At 37.8% G+C, this 22,628-nt stretch overlaps 1 protein-coding gene across 23 annotated transcripts in view; it reads left to right on the top strand.

The window, feature by feature from the left end:
* Positions 1–22,628, top strand: part of LOC145524723 (glycerophosphodiester phosphodiesterase domain-containing protein 4-like) — a 130,675-nt gene that overhangs the window by 47,718 nt on the left and 60,329 nt on the right. For all 23 annotated transcript variants that reach the window (XM_081537503.1, XM_081537488.1, XM_081537495.1 and 20 more), the window contains one exon: positions 24–180. In XM_081537503.1, coding sequence (XP_081393629.1) covers positions 24–180 — 157 coding nt within the window. The remainder of the gene's footprint in view (positions 1–23; positions 181–22,628) is intronic.

The raw sequence follows: 22,628 nt of genomic DNA, 5'->3' as shown, positions 1-22,628 counted from the left end.
CTCTTCTTCCCCTCTGCCTGCAGTTATGATCATGTGCCTTTTCTCATGCATGACTCTGACCTGAGAAGAACAACCAATATCAAGGAGGTCCTGCCAAATGCCTCTTTGACACACCCTTCCTTATTTGATTGGGATTTCCTGTCGACTCTGAATGCAGGCAAATGGTTTTCACATGCTCTGGTAAGAGACATTCTTCACTTCAAGAAACCTGCCTTGAACTCCCTCTTCTGTATGAGGTCATGTGCTTCTCCTGGAGATAAAGCCTTTAGATGAGGATAGGCAAGTGTGCACACTATTTCATCCCAGTGTGGTAGCATGACTATAGTTAGAATTCGCAGGAATGTTATTCCAGTAATGTAGTCAGTCTAATTGCTGCTGGAAATTCTGAAAACAAGCTTTAAACTTATTCTTGTCATTTACTTCCTTTTTATCCAAGAATTTCTTGAACGTGGGGCTTCCCTGGTGGCTCAGATGGTAAAGAATCTGCCCGCAATGTGGGAGACCCGAGTTTGATTCCTGGCAGTGTTTAAATAACAAGTTAGAGAATTTAGAATTATCCTGAATAGAAAGTCAGATTTACATGTGATAAAAGTCAAGCCTGCCTTCTGAAAATAGTTAAAGAAAAAGCAACTTAACATTTTCCAGGTTATCATGTCTACAGGGAATCCATGTGACCTAGGTTTCACCAATCAGATATACTCATTTTCAGTTTGATTTTGACAACAAATATCTGAGCAGGACAGACAGCAGACACTCACATTGCTAGCACCTATGGCAGCAGAGCTACAATAGTTAGAGGTCAGCTGTGGTATAATTAGGAAAATAAATCTTCAGGGACTTTTGATTAATGTACTAGGAGGAATGGAATTTATTTATATTTGGTGTTAATCCTGAAGACCGATTTGATCCTTTTTCGTGTTAAAAGTGAAAAGTAAAGACTTACATAAAGCGATACTTACCCACTTGAAATTCTTTCTTTTAACAAGTGTTACTGTAAGGGATAGCTGAACATTGATTTGTAATGATTGTATCACCTCAGAATACTTATTCTCATATACCCTATAAATGCTGTTTCCATGTGAGAAATAAAGGGATACATATGATGTTCCAGGTTTCTATGTGTATGTAGGCTCTGTATATGTCTCATCATACATGAATAAATAGAAATATACAGACTAGAGAAGCTCCGTTAGTATGTACAATATATATTGGTTTAATTAGCCATGTGGTAAGTCACTTCATTTGTATCCAACTCTTTGTGACCCTTTGGACTGTAGCCCTCCAGGCTCCTCTGCCAATGGGATTTTCCAGTCAAGAATACTATGCATTGGAAGGCAGATTCAATGATTGGACCTCCATGAAAGTCCCCCAGGCAAGAATACTGGAGTGGGTTGCCATTTCCTCCTCCAGGGGATCTTCCTGACCCAGGGTTCAAACCCACATCTCTTAAATCTCCTGCTTCAGGAGGTGGGTTCTTTACCACTCGTGCCGCCTATGGAAGCCCTGATAGCCATAGGTAATGTTTTGGCAAGTATGAATTCCAAATGAGAAGGCTGTTACAATATTTGTTGTGTAATGTATGGTTTGTAAAAGTCTTACTTACCATAAGTGGTGGGATTGGATATGTTATTTTAGTAATGTTATCTGTATGTTTTAGGATTAATAGTTTTATTTTATCTAGGTGGTATGTTTGCAGTGTTTAGTAATACCTTCAGTCTGGTTACTGAAGAGTATTCTGAAACCTTGACTTCAAATATGATTATCTAGGGAGCTTTATTCTTAGGTTTGTTTGTAGAGCTTTCTTTACTTGCATGCTGTGTGGTCAGAAGTAGTCAAAGTGGTGTTGGCAGATTATGTAAAAGGTTTGTAAGATTGGATAATTTTTCAGAGCAAAGAAATTCTTTCATTTGCAAAGGTTTTTCTGTGTGCTCTTTATTGGTTGGGTATGGTTATGGATTGATGGTGGTGGTGAGTTGATTATTATTTGACAGTAAAGTTATTATTCTTGAGATTACTTGTGAAAATTAGATAGTTTGATCTATAGTGAAATAAAAATAGATACAGAAGTTCTGGGAATTGTCCCTGGAAGATCAGCTGATCTATTTGGGGCTTCCTTGGTGATTCAGTGGTAAAGAGTCTGCCTGCAGTGCAGGAGACTCAAGTTCAATCCCTGGGTCATGAAGATCCCCTAGAGAAGGAAATGGCAACCCACTCCAGTATTCTTGCCTGGAAAATCCCATGGACAGAGGAGCCTGGCAGACTACAGTCCATGGGGTCACAAGGAGTCGAGCACAACTTAAATTTGTTGGTATAGTTATTATTCTTGAGATTGCTTGTGAAAATTAGTCTAATCTATAATGGTTTTTCTAGTAGTAATATGTGGTTTTTCCAGTAGTCATGTGTGGTTTTTCCAGTAGTCATGAATATTCATCGCAAGGACTGATGCTGAAGCTGAAACTCCAATACTTTGGCCACCTGATGCGAAGAACTGACTCACTAGCAAAGACCCGGATGCTGGGAAAGATTGAAGGCAGTAAGAGAAGGGGATGACAGAGGATGAGATGATTGGATGGCATTGCTGACTCAATGAACATGAGTTTGAGCAAGCTCTGGGAGTTGGTAATGGACAGGGAAGCCTGGTGTGCTGCAGTCCATGGGGTCACAAAGGGTCAGACATGACTGAGCGACTAAACTGAACTGAATAATCAAATAAAAAGAGATACAGAAGTTCTACAGATTGTCCCTGGAAGATGAGCTGAGTTCTTATTTTACTAGTAAAGCCAACATTTCTGTGGAGCGTTTTTATATCCTTTTGTGAAAGTATAAATCTCAAAAGTTGTTCAGTCGCTAAGTCATGTCCAACTTTTTGTGACCCCATGGACTGCAGCACACCAGGCTTTCCTGTCCTTCACCATCTCTTGGAGCTTGCTCAAACTCATGTCCATTGAGTCGGTGATGCCATTCAACCATCTCATCTTCTGTTGCCCCTTTCTCCTGCCCTCAACATTTCCCAGCACCAGGGTCTTTTCCAATGAGTCATCTCTTTGCATCAGTTATCCAAAGTATTGGAGCTTCAGCTTCAGCATCAGTCCTTCCAATGAACATTAAAGGTTGATTTCCTTTAAGATTGATTGATTTGATCTTGTTGCAGTCCAAGGGACTTTCAGGAGTCTTCTCCAGCACCGCAGTTCAAAAGCTTCAATCTCAAAAAATCTCAAAAGTATAAAAATGTAATTCTCATCCATATAGTGAGCAGATTATAATCTTATTTAGCACATTAATGAAATAAGCAGAATGACACTTAAAAGAAGTAAGAACTCAACATGCCTATAGTCAGAACAACAAAGAAATGCTGAAATCACATTGTTAAGTTGGATACAAACCTAGTATGTTACCTTGTTAATATACTGTATGACAATGAAGACATACTTTTGGAGTTATCTTTTTTTATCAAAAATCATGTACATCTCTATTGGACAAAAATCATTTCCACTTTTATTAGTTGTCTACAAGTCACCATCTAATTTTACATAGTCTGACCCTAATCAGTAGAACATGGTAATTCAAAGAATGGTACATTTCCTTAAGAGTCAGATGACCCTTAGGTATGCTTGTTAAACAGTATGTTACCATGATATTATCTTTGCCTTATTGCTAAGTTTTGAATAATGTAAGTCTCCTCTTGGGATCATAAATAACTTCTATAGAGTAGAGACTAGTCTCATTGTGATTTTTCATTATGTGGCTTCATTAACTTACATCAGTGTAGTTAAAACAGTCACTTAACACACGTAAGGTTCCTTGTTAGCTCTAGAGTCAGATCTAACTAGCAAATCTAGAGTCAGATCATATTAGACAACTGCTCAGGCCACTTAAATTAGGTTTCATCACAAAAGTTTGTAGAGAGTCTAGAATTTTATTTTTAGCAGCCTCTATTATTCCAGAGGTCTTTTTATCACTATTATTTACAAACTAAATTCATTTATGCCAGGTTTCACCTCTATACTTACAAATGTGGACAAATTCCTCTCTCCTTTTCTTGCAAGTCAGTGGCTTTCTTACTATTTGTAATGCTGGGACAGCGTACAACAATGGACATGAGACAGTTTGCCTAGGAAGGCTCGTAGGCATTGGTCCAAATACCAATTTTATCTGTGTCCTTAGTGGGGATTGGGGGCTTGCCATATCATACTGAATGAAATGTATTCTCAAATATCATCCATTAGGTATGGCTTTGTTTATGCAATCAATTTGTCCAGTTATATCCCAGTGAAAGGACAGATTTTTATTTAAGCTCATGCAAATGATTGCATTGTCATGAGACATAAAGACTCAGTAAAAAGTATTTGTACCTGAATTCTGAGGGATGGTGAAAATAAGACACTATCAATAAATACAAAGAATGTTTTTCACAAGGTAAGAATTAGAGAAAAGTAAAAAAGAATGGGTTTTCTTATATGCCCATTAGAAAATAGAATATTAAAAAGAGTACCAATAAAATTCCAAAATGAATAAGCATGATTAGATTGACCTCATCAGTTCATTCAATCTGGCATAAGTAATGTCCTGCTATATCTAGGGTTATCACTGTGCTTCCATGAAGTTATCTGCTTCTACTCTAAAATTTAATCTTTGAAATTCTGCCTCAGTCCTCTGATACAGATGGATTGGTGTCTGATTGAGATGACAGTGTCAACCTACACTAGGAAGCATTTTCATGAGTTTGTTCTTTGTGTATAGTGTCTGTACAGTCTTTTCAAACAAGATTTTGAGTCTAGCCTTTCCAATTTTTGATTTGTATCATATATAAAAAACCTTCAGACAATCATGGGAAGAAAGAAGAAACCACTTGATAACTGAAATGAATCTGTTTAATTTATTGTAGTAAACAACAGTGTCAGAAAGGAAAATAAAATACTAATAGAATATATTATGCTATTAGTGTGACTCTTTGTGACCCCATGCACTGTGGCCCACCAGGCTCCTCTGTCCATGGGATTCTTTAGGCAAGAATACTGGAGGATTATTTCTCCAGGGGATCTTCCCAACCCAGAGATCAAACCCAGATCTCCCACACTGCAAGCAGATTCTTTACCATCTGAGCCCCCAGGGAAGCCTACCTAATAGACTATAATACATAACTACATAGAAGATTTGGTCTGTTTCCTTTAGGAGTAAGAACATATTATGGACATTGAAAACATTAGCAGCTCTCCTGATTCTTCCAGTCCATTCTTTAAAACTTAAAAAATTGTCAAACTCTGAAATGTATTTATATTTTTATTTTACCTGCAAAATATTGACTGGGACGATAAAGCTTCCCTTTTTATGTTTTACAGCTCCTGCCATATCTCAGGCTTAACATGTGGGCAGTTTTTATAAGTGTTGAACCATATATGAAGCACGGATGTATCTACTTCTGGCCATGACAGTGTACAGGTGTTAGCTGTATCATCTTGCCATAAATAGCTAGAAAACCAGAAAAAATATATGAAATATCAATTCTTAGATGCTGGCAACAGTCAGTGCAGAGCTGTGAAAGAAGGGAACAATAGAGTATTATGATTGCCCTCATATTCTGCCTGGAGGCATGTTCTAGCTGTCATATAGCAGGAGGAACCTAAGCAAAGCGTGGTGGTCCTGTGGTGCTGAGGAGAGATTGGATTTTTTGATTTTTTGAGATAGAGGTGGTGGTAATTTTGAGAGAAGACTATACCCAAAGGAGAGAGCTCTCCAGAGAAAGACCTCCAGAAATCTGTGTGGGGTCTGCTTGAGTATGTTGCTGATACCTAAGAGGCACACAAATAGGGTAAAGCTCCCCAAGGCTGGGAAGAGTACTACTAGGGAGCTTTTAGTGGAATGATTCTGAGAGCTCACATGGATTTGGAGGATATTCAAGTTCTAACTAGCCATATTAGAAGATAGGCTTTGTTGGACACATGGAGCCTTTAGTAAAAATTCTGGAAAGGTCACAGCTCAGCTATAGGGATAAATAAGCCCTAGATTAAAGGCTATTAAAATTACCTTTAGACCTACTCTAAACAATATCCATTTGATTTGCTAGTAATCAAAATGCCTGCCAAATTTTTTTTACTGCACTTTAAAAGAGACAACAATGTCAGGCCTCTAACAGTGTAATAGTCACAGTGTCCAACAGCCAATAATAAAATTTCTTGGCATACAAAAAAGCAGGGAAATGTAGCTTAAAACCAGGAGCAAAACTGCTCATTAAAAGTTCAGAAAAGACAGACTGATAGGGACTTTTAGACAGAAATGGACTTTTAAAAAGCTATTATAATTTCTAGTTCCAGCCATGTTGCTGCAAATGGCATTATTCCATTCTTTTTATGGCTGAGTAATATTGCATTGTGTATATGTACCATATCTTCTTTACTCATTCCTCTGTTGATTGACATTTAGGGATTTAAGAGATTGTCATATTGAGTAAAGTAAGTTAGAGAAAGAAAAGTATCATATGATAGTGCTTTTATGAGGAATCTTAAAAAAAAGAGGGGTTACAAATGAACTTACCTACAAAACAAAAATAGAGTTACAAATGTAGAGAACAAGCTTATAGTTACCAGGGAGTAATGGAGGAGGGATAAATTGGGAGATTGGGATTGACATATATGTACTACTATATATAAAATAGGTAACTAATAAGGACCTTCTGTATAGCACAGGGAACTCTACTCAATACTCTGAAGGGCATATATGGGAAAAGATTTAAGAAGGAGTGGATATATGTGTATGTATAACTGATTCACTTTACATCTGAAACTAACGCAACATTGTAAATCTACTATACTCCAATAAATTTTTTGAACCAAATAGTGTTTCTACAACTAAGAAACTATAATATTTGCAATTTAAAATTCCCAAGATTTTCATGAGGGATATTGGTCTACAGTTTTCTTTTCTGATAATGTCATTATCTAGTTTTGGTATTATATGATAATGCTGACCTCATAAAATGAGTTGAAAATGTTCTGTCTTCTTCTGTTTCTTGGAGGAAGCTGTGTAGAATTGGTGTTATTTCTTCCTATGTATTTGGTAGAATTCAACTATAAACACACCTGAGCCTAAAATTTTCTTGGAAGGTTGTTACTTATAAAGTCAATTTTATTCATGGATATATGTCCTTCAGGTTATCTCTTCTTCAGTGATTGTTGATAGTTTGTGTCTTTTAAGGACTTAGTCTGTAGCATTAAGTTGTTGAATTTATGGACAAAGTTGTGTGTTTTTAGTTATCCTTTTAATGCTTGTGAGACCAGTGATTATATTTACTCTTTTATCCCTGCTTTTCAGAATTTGTAATTCTTTCCCCTTGCTGTTCAGCTGGCTAGAAATATATCAATTGCATTGACATTGTCAAAAGAACTGGACGATTTCATTGATTACTGCTTTTTGTTGTCAAGTTTCATAGATTTTTACTCAAATCTTTATATTTTGCTTCTTTTATTTGCTTTTTAAAAATTTTATTTATTTTTTAATTGAAGGATAATTGCTTTGCAGAATTTTATTGTTTTCTGTCAAACCTTAGCATGAGTCAGCCATAGGTATGCATGTATCCCCTCCTCTTTTTTTTTAAGCTGTTCTTTAAAATTTTTTAATTAAAAAAATTTTTTTTCAATTTATTTTAATTGGAGGCTAATTACTTTACAATATTGTGGTGGTTTTTGCCATACATTCATATGAATCAGCCATGGGTGTACATGTGTTCTCCATCCTGACCCTCCCTCTCACCTCTCTCCCCATCTCATCCCTCAGGGTCATCCCAGTGCACTAGCCCTGAGCACCCTGTCTCATGCATCGAAGTTGGACTGGCAATCTGTTTCACATATGATAATATACATGTTTCAAAGCTATTCTCTCAAATCATCCCACCCTCGCCTTCTCCCACAGAGTCCAAAAGTCTGTTCTTTACTTCTGTGTCTCTTTTGCTGTCTCCCATATAGGGTCATCGTTACCGTCTTTCTAAATTCCATATATATGCGTTAATATACTGTATTGGTGTCTTTCTTTCTGACTTACTTTGCTCTGTATAATAGGCTCCAGTTTCATCCACCTCATTAGAACTGATTCAAATGCATTCTTTTTAATAACTGAATAATATTCCATTGTGTATATATACCACAACTTTCTTATCCATTCGTCTGCCGATGGACATGTAGGTTGCTTCCATCTCCTGGCTATTGTAAACAGTGCTGCGATGAACATTGGGGTACACATGTCTCTTCCAATTCTGGTTTTCTGCTGTATGCCCAGCAATGGGATTGCTGGGTTGTATGCAATTCTATTTCCAGTTTTTAAAGGAATCTCCACACTGTTCTCCATAGTGGCTGTACTAGTTTGCATTCCCACCAACAGTGTAAGAGGGTTCCTTTTTCTCTGCACCCTCTCCAGCATTTATTGTTTGTAGACTTTTTGATAGCAGCCATTCTGACGGGCGTGAGATGGTACCTCATTGTGGTTTTGATTTGCATTTCTCTAATAATGAGTGATGTTGAACATCTTTTCATGTGTTTGTTAGCCATCTGCATGTCTTCTTTGGAGAAATGTCTGTTTAATTCTTTGGCCCATTTTTTGATTGGGTTGCTTATTTTTCTGGAATTGAGCTGCAGAAGTTGCTTGTATATTTTTGAGATTAATTCTTTGTCAGTTGCTTCATTTGCTATTACTTCTCCCATTCTGAAGGCTGTCTTTTTACCTTGCTTATAGTTTCCTTCGTTGTGCAAAAGCATTCAAGTTTAATTAGGTCTCATTTGTTTATTTTTGCTTTTATTTCCATTACTCTGGGAGGTGGGTCATAGAGGATCCTCCTATGATTTATGTCAGAGAGTGTTCTGCCTATGTTTTCCCCTAGGAGTTTTATAGTTTCTGGTCTTATGTTTAGATCTTTAATCCATTTTGAGTTTATTTTTGTGTATGGTGTTAGAAAGTGTTCTAGTTTCATTCTCTTACAAGTGGTTGACCAGTTTTCACAGCACCACTTGTTAAAGGGATTGTCTTTTCTCCATTGTATATTCTTGTCTCCTTTGTCAAAGATAAGGTGTCCATAGGTGCATGGATTTATCTCTGGGCTTTCTATTTTGTTCCATTGATCTATGTTTCTGTCTTTGTGCCAGTACCATACCTCCCTTTTGAACTTCCCACCCATCTCCCTCCCCATCCCACACCTCTAGGTTGATAACAGAGCCCCTGTTTGAGTCTCCTTAGCCATGCAGCAAATTCTCATTGGCTGTCTATAACATGGAATCTTTTGTTTGCCTTGAGTTTCATTTTTATCTTTTGTTTCTAGTTTGCTGAAGTAGAAACTTAGGTTACTGACTTTAAGTCTTTTTTTCTTTCTATCATAGCATTTATTGTATTTATCTCTAAGCACTGCTTCAGTGGCATCACACAGATTTTGTCATTTATTTATTTTTGGTTGTGCTGGGTCTTCACTGCTGCCCACAGGCTTTCTCTAGTTGCAGTGAGTGGGGGCCACTCTTCATTGTGGTGTAAGGACTTCTCATTGCGTGACATCTCTTGTTGTGAAACATACACTGTAGGTGTGTGGCCTTCAATAGCTGTGGCACATGGGCTTTAGTTGCTCCACAGCATGTGGAATCTTCCTGGACCAGGGATCGAACTCATGTCCCCCTGAATTGGCAGGCTGATTCCTATCCACTGTACCACCAAGGTAATCCTATACAGATTTTGATATGTTGCATTTTAATTTTTATTTAGTTCTGAGTATATAAAAATTTCCCCTTAATCCTTCTCCCTTGACCATGGGTAATTTAGAAATGTTTTTTCAAATTTCTAAACATTTGCAGATGTCCCAGAAGTTATTTTCTTATTATTGATTTCTAGCTTAATCCTGTTCTCATCTGAGTGTTTAGTTTGTGTGATTGCTGTTCTTTTGTATCTACTAGAATTCATTTTATTGTCCAGAATATGGCCTGTCTTAATATTCTAAGAGCATATGAGATGAATTTAGGAAATTATTTTATAAATATTAAATCAAGTTGACTAATAATGTTTAGATTGTCTCTCTTCTTGAGAATTTTCTGCCTATTTTATCAATTACTGAGAGAGGAATGATGTCTTCAACCATACGTGTTGATTTAAATATATATATATATATTTGGATCTGTCAGTTGTCCTTCATGTATTTTGAAGCTTTGTTGTTAAGAGCAGACATACGTAGGATTAGGATGTCTCCTTGGAGAATCTGCCTTTTTCATGACAGACTAATGGCCTCCCAAAGAAAAAGCCATGCCCCGATTCCTAGAAACAGTAAGTATATTGTCATACATAGTAAAAAGATCTTTGCAGATGTAATTGAGGTTATGGATTCTCAGTTGATGAGATTATCCTGGGTTATCTTGGTGGGCCCAATCTAATCATGAGTCCTTAAAAACAGAGAACCTTTCCTGGTTGCAGTCAGAGAGCTGCATCAGTGGAGAAAAGGCTGGAAGTACTTAAAGCATGAGAAAGACTCGACCCACTGTTGCTGCTTTTGAAAATGAAGAAACTGGGCTATGAGCCAAGAAATGCTGGTGGCCTCTAGAAGATGAGGATGGCCTTTAGTTGATAGACAACAAGGAAATAGGTGACCTCAGTCTTTATACGGAGAAGGTGATGGCACCCCACTCCAGTACTCTTGCCTGGAAAATCCCATGGACGGAGGAGCCTGGTAGGCTGCAGTCCATGGGATCGCGAAGAGTTGGACATGACTGAGCGACTTCACTTTCACTTTTCACTTTCACGCATTGGAGAAGGAAATGGAAACCCACTCCAGTGTTCTTGCCTGGATAATCCCAGGGATGGGGGAGTCTGGTGGGCTGCCGTCTATGGGGTTGCACAGAGTTGGACATGACTGAAGCAACTTAGCAGCAGCAGCAGCAGCAGTCTTAATAACCATAAGGAGCCAAATCCTGCCAACAACCTGAATAAGCAGCAAATGGATTTTCCCTCTCCAAGGGACACTAGAGAGAACTAAAGTTGAGACACCTCTATTTTAGTCAAATGAAACCTAGATAACTCTTCAAACCTGTAAAATTATAAAATAATACATTTGTATTAAGTCACTAAATTTGTGTTGTTTCAGTAGTAATAGAAAATTAATCATAATATTATGTCCCTCTTTATCAGTGATAATTATAACTTAAGAACATGGACAGAAAACACTTTGACAAAATATTAGCACCTCAAATCCATGACTGCATAAAAAAGAGAATATATCATGATCAAGAGTAGATCCATCTTGGGAGTACAAGACTCATTCAACAGTAAAAAAAAAAAAAACAACTAATCAACGTCAATGTGATTTACTATATCAACAGTCTAAAGAAAACTACACGATCCCTTAAATTGATGCCACAGAAGCATTTGACAACATTCAGCAAAAATTTCGTTTGTAATTAGAAACTCTTAAAAGTAAGAATAGCAGAGAACTTACCTAAACTAACAAAGGAGAACTTTTAAAAGCCTGTAGCTAACATCATTCTTAATGGTGAAAAAATGAATGTTTTTCTTCTAAGATTGGAAACAAGGCAAGAGTGCCTTCCCTAATGTAAATTGGTGTATCCACTATGGGAAACTTTATTGATGTTCCTCAAAAAACTAAAAATAGAGTTGCCATATGATGCAGCAGTCCCACTCCTGGGTACATATTCAGGCAAAACTGTAATTCAAAAAGGTACATGCATCTGTATGTTCAAAGCAGCACTATTCACAATAGCAAGATGTGGAAACAACCTAAATGTCCTTCTTTTCGGTGAATGGATAAAGAAGATGTGATTCATATATATTGTGGAATACTCCTCAGCCATAAAAAACAATGAAATAATGGACCTAGAGATTATCATACTAAGTGAGGTAAGTCAGAAAGAAAAAGACAGATGCCATATACTATGTCTTGTATTGAAATATAAAATATGACACAAATGAATTTATCTACCAAGCAGAAACAAGCACATAGACATAGAGTGGTTGCCAAGAGGGATATGGGGAAGGGTGGATTGGGAGTTTGGCATTAGCAGATGCAAACTATTATATATAGAATGGATATACAGCAAGGTCCTACTGTGTAACACAGGGACTCATGCCATATCAACATCCTGACTTCATAGAATGAGTTTGAAACTGTTCTCTCTTCCTTGATATTTTGGAGAGTTTGGGGAGAATAGGTCTTAATTCTTCTTTAAATGGTTGGTGGAATTCACCTTTAAAGCCATGTGGTCTTGGAGTTTTATGCATTGGGAGATTTTTGATGACAGGCTCAACCTCTTGACTCATTACTGATTTGTTCAGATTTTCTATTTATTCCTGATTCAATCTTGACATATTGTCTGTTTCTAGAAGTGTAATAATTTCTTTTAGGTTATGAAAATTTGTTGACATAGAATTGTTCATAGTAGTTTTTTACAGTTCTGTATATTTCTGTAGTATTAGTTGTAATGTCTCCTCTTTCATTTCTAATTTTAATTGTTTGAGTCATCTCTCTTTTTTTCCTAGTATAGCAAAACATTTGTTAATTTTTTTTATCTTTTCAAAGAACCAGCTTTTAGTTTCATTGATTGTTTTCAGTTGTTTTTCTGGTTTCTATTGTATTTATTTCTGCTCTGATTTTTTATTATTTCCTTCCTTTTGCTAACTTTGGACTTAATTTGTTCCTATTTTCCTAGTTACTTGAGGTGTAAACCTAAGTAATTTGTTTGAGATCTTTCTTATCTCTTACTGTATGCATTTGTTGATGTAATCTTTCCTCCTGGAAATGCTTTTGCTGCATCTTACAAAATATAGTATGTTGTTTATTTTCACTTTCATTTGTTTTGAGATAGTTGTTAATTAACCTTTTGATTTCTTTGATACAGTGCTTATTTGGAAGTGTGTTGTTTAGTTCCCAAAGATTTGTAGCTCTGCTTTCTTTTTGTTGTTGATTTCTGATATCATACCATTGTGATCACAGAAGAGTATTGGTATTATTTCAACATTCTTAAATTTGCTAAGATTTTTTTTGTGGCCCATGATATGACCTGTCCTGGAGCATATTCTGTGTGTACTTGAGAACAGTAACAGTATGCATTATACTGATGTAGAATGGAGTGTGCTATATATGTTAGTTAATTTCATTTGTTCTAAAGTGTTGTTCAGTTCCGTCGTTTTCTTGTTTTCTATGTGGCTGATATGTTTATTGCTCTTAGTGGGATACTAAGTCCCCTAAAGTTGTATTATTCTCTGTTTCTTCCCTAAGTCCTTGGGTGTTGTGAATATATATGATTGCTGTATCTTCTTGATATGGTGACAGCTTTATCATTATATTATATATATTTATTTTTATCTCTTGTTATCAGTTTTGGCTTGAGATCAGTCTGTCCTAAGTATGGCTACACCCATTTTATTTTGGTTATCATTTTCTTGGAGTATCATCTTGTACCCCATTCACTTGGATCCTGTGTGTGTCTTTATACCTGAAATGACTGTCTCGAGGCAGCATATTGTTGGGTCTTGTTTTTTTAATTAATCCAGCCACTCTGTGCCTTTTGATTGATGAGTTCAATTCATTTGCATTTAGGGTTAGTCTATTTCTGTTCTGTTATGTTCATTGGTTTGTTTTACTTTGTAGATTCCACATGTAACTGAAAATACACAGTATTTGTCTTTCTCTATATGACTTATCTCACTTGGCATAATACCTTTCAAGTTTTTTGTTGCAAATGGCAAGATTTCCTTCTTTTTTGTGGCTGAAGAGTATACCATTGTATATATATATATACCACATAGAAGAGTTATACCATTGTGTGTGTGATATCTTCTTTATCCATTTGTCTGTTGATGGATACTTAGGTTGCTTCCATATCTTGGCTATTATAAATAATGCCATTATGAACATTGGGGTGCATGTATCTTTTCAAAAGAGTGTTTTCATTTTCTTTGGATATATATGTGTGGGATTATTTCTTGGCTCTCTATTCTGATCCATTGATCTATATATTTGTTTCTGTCCCAGTACCATAATTTGATTACTGTAGCTTTGTAGTATAGGCTGAAGTCAGGGAACTTTATTCCTCCTGCTCTTTTCTCCTTTCTCAAGATTGTTTTGGTTTTCAGTCTCTTTTGTGTTTCCATGCAAATTTTTAAATTATTTGTTCTAGATATATGAAAAATGCATTGATATTTTGACAGGAATTGCATTGAATCTGTACATGGCTTATATAATATTGTCATCTTAGCAATATTTTAACGTTCCAATCCATGAACACTGTGTATCTTTCCATCTCTTTGTATTGTCTTCAGTTATTTCATCAACATCTTGTATTTTTTTTCTGAGTTCAATTCTTTACTTCCTTTGTTATTCCTAGGTATTTTATTCTTTTTGATGCAATGATAAATGGGATTGTTTTCTTAATTCTCTTTCTGATACTTCATTTGTATCCTGCAGCTTTACCAGATTTATTTATGAATTTATTTATAAATAAATAATTTTTATTAATAAATAAATAATAAATAAATAATTTAATAAATATTGTTATTTATAAAAATTATTTATTTATAAATTTTATAAATTATTTATTTATAATAAATTATTTAAATTTATTTATTTATTATGAGTTCTAGTAGTTTTTTGGTGGCTTTAGGGTTTTGTTTGTATAGTATCTTGTCATTTGCAAATAGTTTTAGTTCTTCCTTTCTAATTTAGATTCTTTTTCTTCTTTCATTGCTGTGGCTGGCACTTCTAATACTATATTGAATAAAAGCAGTGACAGTGGGCATCCTTGTTTTGATCTTGATATTAGAGGAAATGCTTTCAGCTTTTCACCTTTGGATATGATGTTAGCTATGGACTTCTACATGGTCTTTCTTATGTTTGCATATGTTCCTTTAATACCCACTTTGTTGAGAGTCTTTTTGTCATAGATAGATGTTCAACTTTGTCACACGCTTTTCTGCATCTATTGAGATGATCATATAATTTCTGTTTTTCAGCTTGTCAGTGTGGTGTATCATATTGTTTGGTTTGTGGATATTGAACCATTCTTATGTCCCTGGGATGAATCCCACTTGATCATGGTGTATGGATCTTTTAATGTACTGTTGAATTCAGTTTTTAATATTTTGTTGAGAATTTTTGTACCTGTAATTTTTTCTGTGTGTGTCCTATCTTTGGTTTTGGTATTAGGGTGATACTGACCTCATAGAATGAGTTCAGAAGCATTCCTTCCTCTGCAGTTTTTGGGAATGTTTTGAGGAGGATAAATGTTAACTCTTCTCTAAATGTTTGATATATAATTCAACATCGAAATGCTGTAATCCTGGATTTTGTTGGGAATTTTTTTTTTTTAATACTGATTCAGTTTACTATTGATAATTTGTCTGTTGATATTTTCTATTTCTTCCTGGATTTTGTTTCCATTTGCATGCAGTGTCTTTTTCCACCTCCTTCTTTCTCTATGTGTGTATCTTTAGATCTGGAGTGAATCTCTTGTAAGTACCATATATATGGGTCTTGTTTTTGTATTCATTCAGCCACTCTTTTTCTTTTGGTTGGAGCATTTAGTCTATTTATATTTAAAGTAATTACTGATGGGTATATACTGATTACTAGGCTCCCTTTGTGGCTCAGCAGTAAAGAATCTGCCTGCCAATGCAGGAGATATGGATTTGATCCCTGGGTTAGGAAGATCTCCTGAAGAAGGAAATGGCAACCCACTCCAGTATTCTTGCTTGGGAAATCCCATGGACCGAAGCCTGGTGGGCTACAGTCCATGGGGGTCACAAAAGAGTTGGATATAACTTATCGACTAAATAACAATATACTAATAATTTTTATAGTTCTTTTTTGTTCCTTTTATCTTCTTTTGTCCTTTTTCCTTGTGATTTAATGACTATATTTAGTGTTATGTTTGGATTCCTTTCTCTTTTTTTGTGTGTGTATCTGTTGTAGATTTGTGGCTTCTGGTTACTGTGAGGTTTATAATGGCAGTGGTGTGTGTGATTAATTTAAATTTCTAATCTATTTTAATAATCCTGAATTTCAGTCTTCTTTCTGCATGGTTTTTGATGTTATATTTTACTTCTTTCTGTTTTGTATCCCTTAATACTTATTGCAGATGAATTTGATATTGTTACTTGTGTTGGCCTGCTGGTGGAGAACTGGTTCCTGACATGGCTGGCTGTGGTTTCTGAAGTGTCTCAAAACTGGTACTGGACTGCTGGTGGGTAGGGTTTGATCCCAAACTGACTGACTGAGAAGTCTAAGGTATCTTGGTGCTAATGTGACTTGCTAGTGTGGCAAGGGCCTGGGCCATCATGGGCTAGGGCCAGTTCACTGGTGGGTAGAGTCAGGTGTTGAGATCTCTGGCTGCAGGGTACTGTGGGTCCTAGAGCTGGTGTGGCCTGCTGTTATGTGGAGCTGGTTTCTTACACAGCTGACTGTGAAATTCAAGGTGTCCGAAAGCTTTTATAAGCCCACTAGTTGGTGGGGCTGTATCCTGGGACAGCTGGGTGAGGGGCCCAATGTGTCTCAGAATTGGTGTTGGCCTTCTGATGAGTAAGGCTGTGACCTAGGGAGTCCTAGGGTGGTAACAGCCTGCTGATGTATGCTTTAGGCCCTGCTTTGGCATGTTCTGGGGCTGCATTGGTACTGGGGCTGGTGTTCACCTGCTGGTCAGGAGGCTCTGTGCCCAAGAGATCCTGTTGCTGGTTCCCACCCACCAGTGGTTGAAGCTGAGTCAGAGCTAGTGCCAGTCTGCTTGCTGGCAGAGCTGGGTTCTAGGATCTCTGGCTGCAGGGCCTTGGAGGTCCTGGGGCTAGTGCCTGTCTAGCATATGGGCTGTGTCATGGTCACCTGTCGGCTCAGGGTGTCATAAGGCAGCCTGCCTGCTGGTAAGTGGGGCTGTGTCCCCACCTTGGTAGTTGGCTTGGCCTGAGGTATCTCAATACTGGTGCTGACAGACTGGTAGGTTGGGCTGGGTCCCAGTGCTAATAAACTGGAGGGAGGATTGAAAAATGGTGCTTTCCAGCACCAATGTCCATGTGGTAGAATGAGCTCCTGAAAATGGCTGCTACAGAGTCATTGTCTCCAGGATAAGCTCTAGTTACCTCTTACCTCTTTGGGAAACTCTTTAAGATCAGCCAATGGGTCTGAACCAGGCTTTTTTCAAATTTCTGCTTCTGCCTTGGATCATGGGAGATTTTATGTTTTCCCTTTAAGAATGGAGTCTCTATTTCCCACTGCCCTCTGGGTCTCCCAAAAGTAAGCCCTGCTGGCTTTCATAGACAAATGTTCTGGGGGGTTAATCTTACTGGTGCAGGACCCCTTGGCTGGGGAGCCCAATGTAGGACTCAGAACCATTGCTTCTTGGGAAAAACTTCTACAGTTGCAGTTAACCTCTCATTTATGGGTTACCCACCAGGGAGCCTTGACCTCACCCCTCCTATATGTCTCATGATTTCTTCTTTATATATTACTTGTAGATTTTTTTCCCTGCTTGATTCTGGTATTTCTCATCAATAGTTGCTCTGTAAATAGTTGTAATTTTGGTGAACCAATGAGAGGAAGTGAACTGAAGGTCTTCCTACTCTGTCATCTTGGCCAATCTCTCTGTAAAGCTTTTGTAAAAAATAAAAGACAATTTTTAAATTTTATTTTAAATTGGAGGATAATTGCTCTACAACGTTGTGTTGGTTTGTGCTGTACTACAATGCAGATCAGCCATAAGTATATATTTATATCCCCTCTCACTTGAGCTACCCTCCGACCATCTAACCTCTGTAGGTCTTCACAGAGCACTGAGCTGGGCTCCCTGTGTTATGTAGCAGCTTCCCACTAGTGATCTGTTTTATACATGGCAGTGTATATATGTTAGTGTTACTCTCTAAATTTGTCCCACTCACTCCTTCCCCTGCTGTGTCCGCAAGCCCATTTTCTACATCTGTGTCTCTATTCCTGCCCTACAGGTAAGTTCATCAGTACCATTGTGTATAGCTTTCTTTTTGTATAGCTTTTTAAATTGGTGGTTTTCCATGATAGTGTGCTCAATTTCCCCCTTTTTCAATGTTTTTATTTTGTGGTTACCATACATGTGGGAATGCTCAGTTGCTCAGTCATGTCCAACTCTTTGCAACCCTGTGGAGTGTAAACTTCCAGTCTCCTCTGTCTATGGGATTTTTCTGGCAAGAATACTGGAATGGGTTACTATTTCCTCCTCCAGGGGATCTTCCCCACTCAGGGATCAAACCTGCATCTCCTGCTTCTCCTGCATTGTAGGAGGATTTTTTACTACTGAGCCACTGGGGAGGCTCCATGGTCACCATGAGGTTGCATAAAATATCTCATACATTAAAGTCCATTTTCTACTGATAGCAATTTATCTTCATTTACTCATACAGGTCCTATCCTTTTGTTCTTCCCCTTTTATAATTTTGCCGCCAGAAATTATCTCTTTTTATGCTGAGTTCATTACTGAAATACAGTAGCTATAGTTTGTATTAGTGATTTTTTTCCTTTAACGTTTATTCTATAATTAAATGTTTAAACCTTTTCTAAAATAAAGTTACATTTTCATAATCCTGTTTATCACTTTACTCAGAGTTTTGTGTACTTTTGTCTTTTCAGATAGAAGAGTTCCTTGCAACAGTTCTTGTAGGGCAGGTTTAATGGAGGTGAACTTCCTCAGCTTTTGTTTTTCTAGGAAAGCCTTTATTTCTTCTACATATCTGAAGGATAACTTTGCTTGATAGAATATTCTGGCATTTTTAACTTTCAATATTTTCTATGTGTCATTCTACTCCCTTCTGGCCTGTAGAGTTTCTGCTGATAAGTTTGATGATGGTCTAGTGTATTTTTGTTGTTGTTGTTTTTAGGTTACTCCCCCTCCACTCCCTCACAGCAGTCCTTAAGATTTTTTTCTGTATCATTGACTTTTGATAGCTTCATTATAATGAGTCTTGGAGAATGTCTTTTTGCATTGAGATAATAAGTTGTTAAAATAAATTCATGGATTTGTAAGTGTGGTGTTGGAGAAGACTCTTGAGAGTCCCTTGGACTACAGGATGTCCAACCAGTCCATCCTAAAGGAAATCAGTCCTGAATATTCATTGGAAGGACTGATGCTGAAGCTGAAACTGATACAAAGAACTAACTCACTGGAAAAGACCCTGATGCTGGGAAAGATTGAAGGCGGGAGAAGAAGGAGATGACAGAGGATGAGGTGGTTGGATGGCATCACTGACTCAATAGACACGAGTTTGAGTAAACTCTGGGAGGTGGTGATGGACAGGGAGGCCTGATGTGCTGTCGTCCATGGGGTTGCAAAGAGTTGGACACAACTGAGTGACTGAACTGAACTGAGTGTGGCCCCGCACATCAGAACAAGACCTAGTTTCCACACAGTCTCTCCCATCAGGAAGCTTCCATAAGCCTCTTATCCTTATCCTTTAGAGGGCAGACAGAATGAAAACCACAATCACAGAAAACTAACCAATCTGATCACATGGACCACACAGCCTTGTCTAGCTCAATGACCTATGAGCCATGCTGTGTAGGGTCACCCAAGACATATGGGTCATGGTGGAGAGTTCTGACAAAACGTGGTCCACGGGAGAAGGGAATGGCAAACCACTTCAATATTCTTGCCTTGAGAACCCCATGAATAGTAAGAAAAGGCAAAAAGATAGGACACTGAAAGATGAACTCTCCAGGTCGTTAGGTGCCCAATATGCTACTGGGGAAGAGTGGAGAAATAACTCCAGAGAGAATGAAGAGACAGAGCCAAAGTGAAAACAACACCCAGCTGTGGATGTGATGGGTGATGGAAGTAAAGTCTGATGCTGTAAAGAGCAATATTGCATAGGAACCTGGAATGTTAGGTCCATGAATCAAGGTAAATTGGAAGTGGTCAAACAGGAGATGGCAAGAGTGAACATCGACATTTTAGGAATCAGCAAACTAAAATGGACTGGAATGGGTGAATTTAACCCAGATGACCATTATATCTACTACTGTGGGAAAGAATCCCTTAGAAGAAATGGAGTAGCCATCATAGTCAACAAAAGAGTCCAAAATGCAGTACTTGGGGGCAATCTCAAAAACAAAAGAATGATCTCTGTTCGTTTCCAAGGCAAACCATTCAATATCACAGTAATCCAAGTCTATGCCCTGACCAGTAATGCTGAAGAAGCTGAAGTTGACCAGTTCTATGAAGACCTACAAAACCTTCTAGAACTAACACCCAAAAAAGATGTCCTCTTCATTATAAGGGACTGGAATGCAAAAGTAGAAAGTCAAGAGCTACCTGTAGTTTAACAGGTAAATTTAGCCTTGGAATACAAAATGAAGCAGGGCAAAGGCTAACAGAGTTTTGCCAAGAGAATGCGCTGGTCATAGCAAACACCCTCTTCCAGCAAACAAGAGAAGACTCTATTGACCATCACCAGATGGTCAATTCAGAAATGAGATTGATTATATTCTTTGCAGCCAAAGATGGAGAAGCTTTATACAGTCAGCAAAAACAAGACCGGGAGCTGACTGTGGTTCAGATCATGAGCTCCTTATTGGAGAATTCAGACTTCAATTGAAGAAAGTAGGGAAAACCACTAGATCATTCAGGTATGACCTAAATCAAATCCCTTACAATTACACAGTGAAAGTGATAAATAGATTCAAGGGATTAGATCTGATAGAGTGCCTGAAGAACTATGGATGGAGGTTTGTGACATTGTACAGGAGGCAGTAATCAAGACCGTTCCCAAGAAAAAGAAATGCATAAAGGCAAAATGGTTGTCTTAAGAGGCCTTACAAATAGCTAAAAAAGAAGAGAAGCTAAAGGCAAAGGAGAAAAGGAAAGATATACCCGTTTGAATGCAGAGTTCTAAAGAATAGCAAGGAGAGATAAGAAAGTCTTCCTCAGTGATCAATGCAAAGTAATAGAGAAAAACAATAGAATGGGAAAGACTAGAGATCTCTTCAAGAAACTTAGATATACCAAGGGAACATTTCATGCAAAGATGGGCACAATAAAGGACAAAAATTGTATGGACCTAGCAGAAGCAGAAGATATTTAGAAGAGGTGGCAAGAATACACAGAAGAATTGTACAAAAAAGATCTTCATGACCCAGATAACCACAGTGGTGTGAGATCACTCACTTAGAACCAGACATCCTAGAATGTGAAGTCAAGTGGACCTTAGGAAGCATCACTGCAAACAAAGCTAGTGGAGGTGAAGGAATTCCAGTTGAGGTATTTCAAATCCTAAAAGATGGTGCTGTGAAAGTGCTGCACTCAATATGCCAGCAAATTTGGAAAACTCAGCAGTGGCCACAGGACTGGAAAAGGTCAGTTTTCATTCCAATCCCAAAGAAAGGCAATGCCAAAGAATGCTCAAACTGATGCACAATTTCACTCATTTCACACGCTAGCAAAGTAATGCTCAACATTCTCCAAGCAAGGCTTCAACAGCACGTGAACCAAGAATTTCCAGATGTTTAAGCTGGATTTAGAAAAAAGCCAGAGGAACCAGACCAAGCTCCATTGGATCATCGAAAAAGGAAGAGAGTTCCAGAAAAGAATCTACTTCTGCTTTATTGGCTACGCCAAAGCCTTTGACCGTGTGGATCACAACAAACTGTGGAAAATTCTGAAAGAGATGGGAATACCAGACCACCTGACCTGCCTCCTGAAAAATCTGTATGTAGGTCAAGAAGCAACAGTTAGAACTGGTCATGGAACAACAGACTGGTCCCAAATTGGGAAAGGAGTACATCAAGGCTGTATATTATCACCCTCCTTGTTTAACTTATATACAGAGTACATCATACCACATACTGGGCTGGATAAATTACAAGTTGGAATCAAGATTGCCAGGAAAAATATCAATAATCTCAGATATGCAGGTGACACCATTATCACAGAAAGTGAAGAAGAACTAAAGAACCTCTTTATGAAAGTGAAAGAGGAGAGTGAAAACGTTGGCTTAAAACAACATTCAGAAAACTAAAATCATGGCATCTGGTCCCATCACTTCGTGGCAAATAGGTTGGGAAACAATGGAAAGAGTGACAAACTTTATTTTTGGGGGTTGCAAAATCACTGCAAATGATGACTGCAGCCATGAAATTAAAAGACTCTTGCTCCTTGGAAGTAAAACTATTATCAGCCTAGGCAGCACATTAAAAAGCAGAGGCATTACTTTGCTGACAAAGGTCCATATAATCAAAGCTATGGATTTTCCAATAGGCATATATGGCTGTGAGAGTTGGAGTATAAAGAAAGCTGAGCGCTGAAGAATTGATGCTTTTGAACTGTGGTGTTGGAGAAGACTCTTGAGAGTCCCCTGGACTGCAAGGAGATCAAACCAGTCAATCCTAAAGGAAATCAGTCCTGAATATTCTTTGGAAGGACTGATGCTGAAGCTGAAACTCCAATGCTTTAGCTACCTGATGTGAAGAACTGACTCATTGGAAAAGACCCTGTTGCTGGGAAAGATTGAAGGCAGGAGGAGAAGGGGATGACAGGATGAGATGGTTGGATGGCATTGCCGACTTGATGGACATCAGTTTGAGCAAGCTCTGGGAGTTGGTGAAGGACAGGGAGACCTGGTGTGCTGCAGTCCGTGGGGTCACAAAGAGTTGTACA

This window comes from Giraffa tippelskirchi, chromosome 10, assembly GCF_054371585.1.
Source record: "Giraffa tippelskirchi isolate mGirTip1 chromosome 10, T2T-mGirTip1v1.2.pri, whole genome shotgun sequence".
In the NCBI taxonomy this organism is placed as follows: Eukaryota; Metazoa; Chordata; class Mammalia; order Artiodactyla; family Giraffidae; genus Giraffa; species Giraffa tippelskirchi.
The sequence above is the reverse complement of the archived record's forward strand: the minus strand, read 5'-3'. Positions and strand labels throughout refer to the sequence as shown.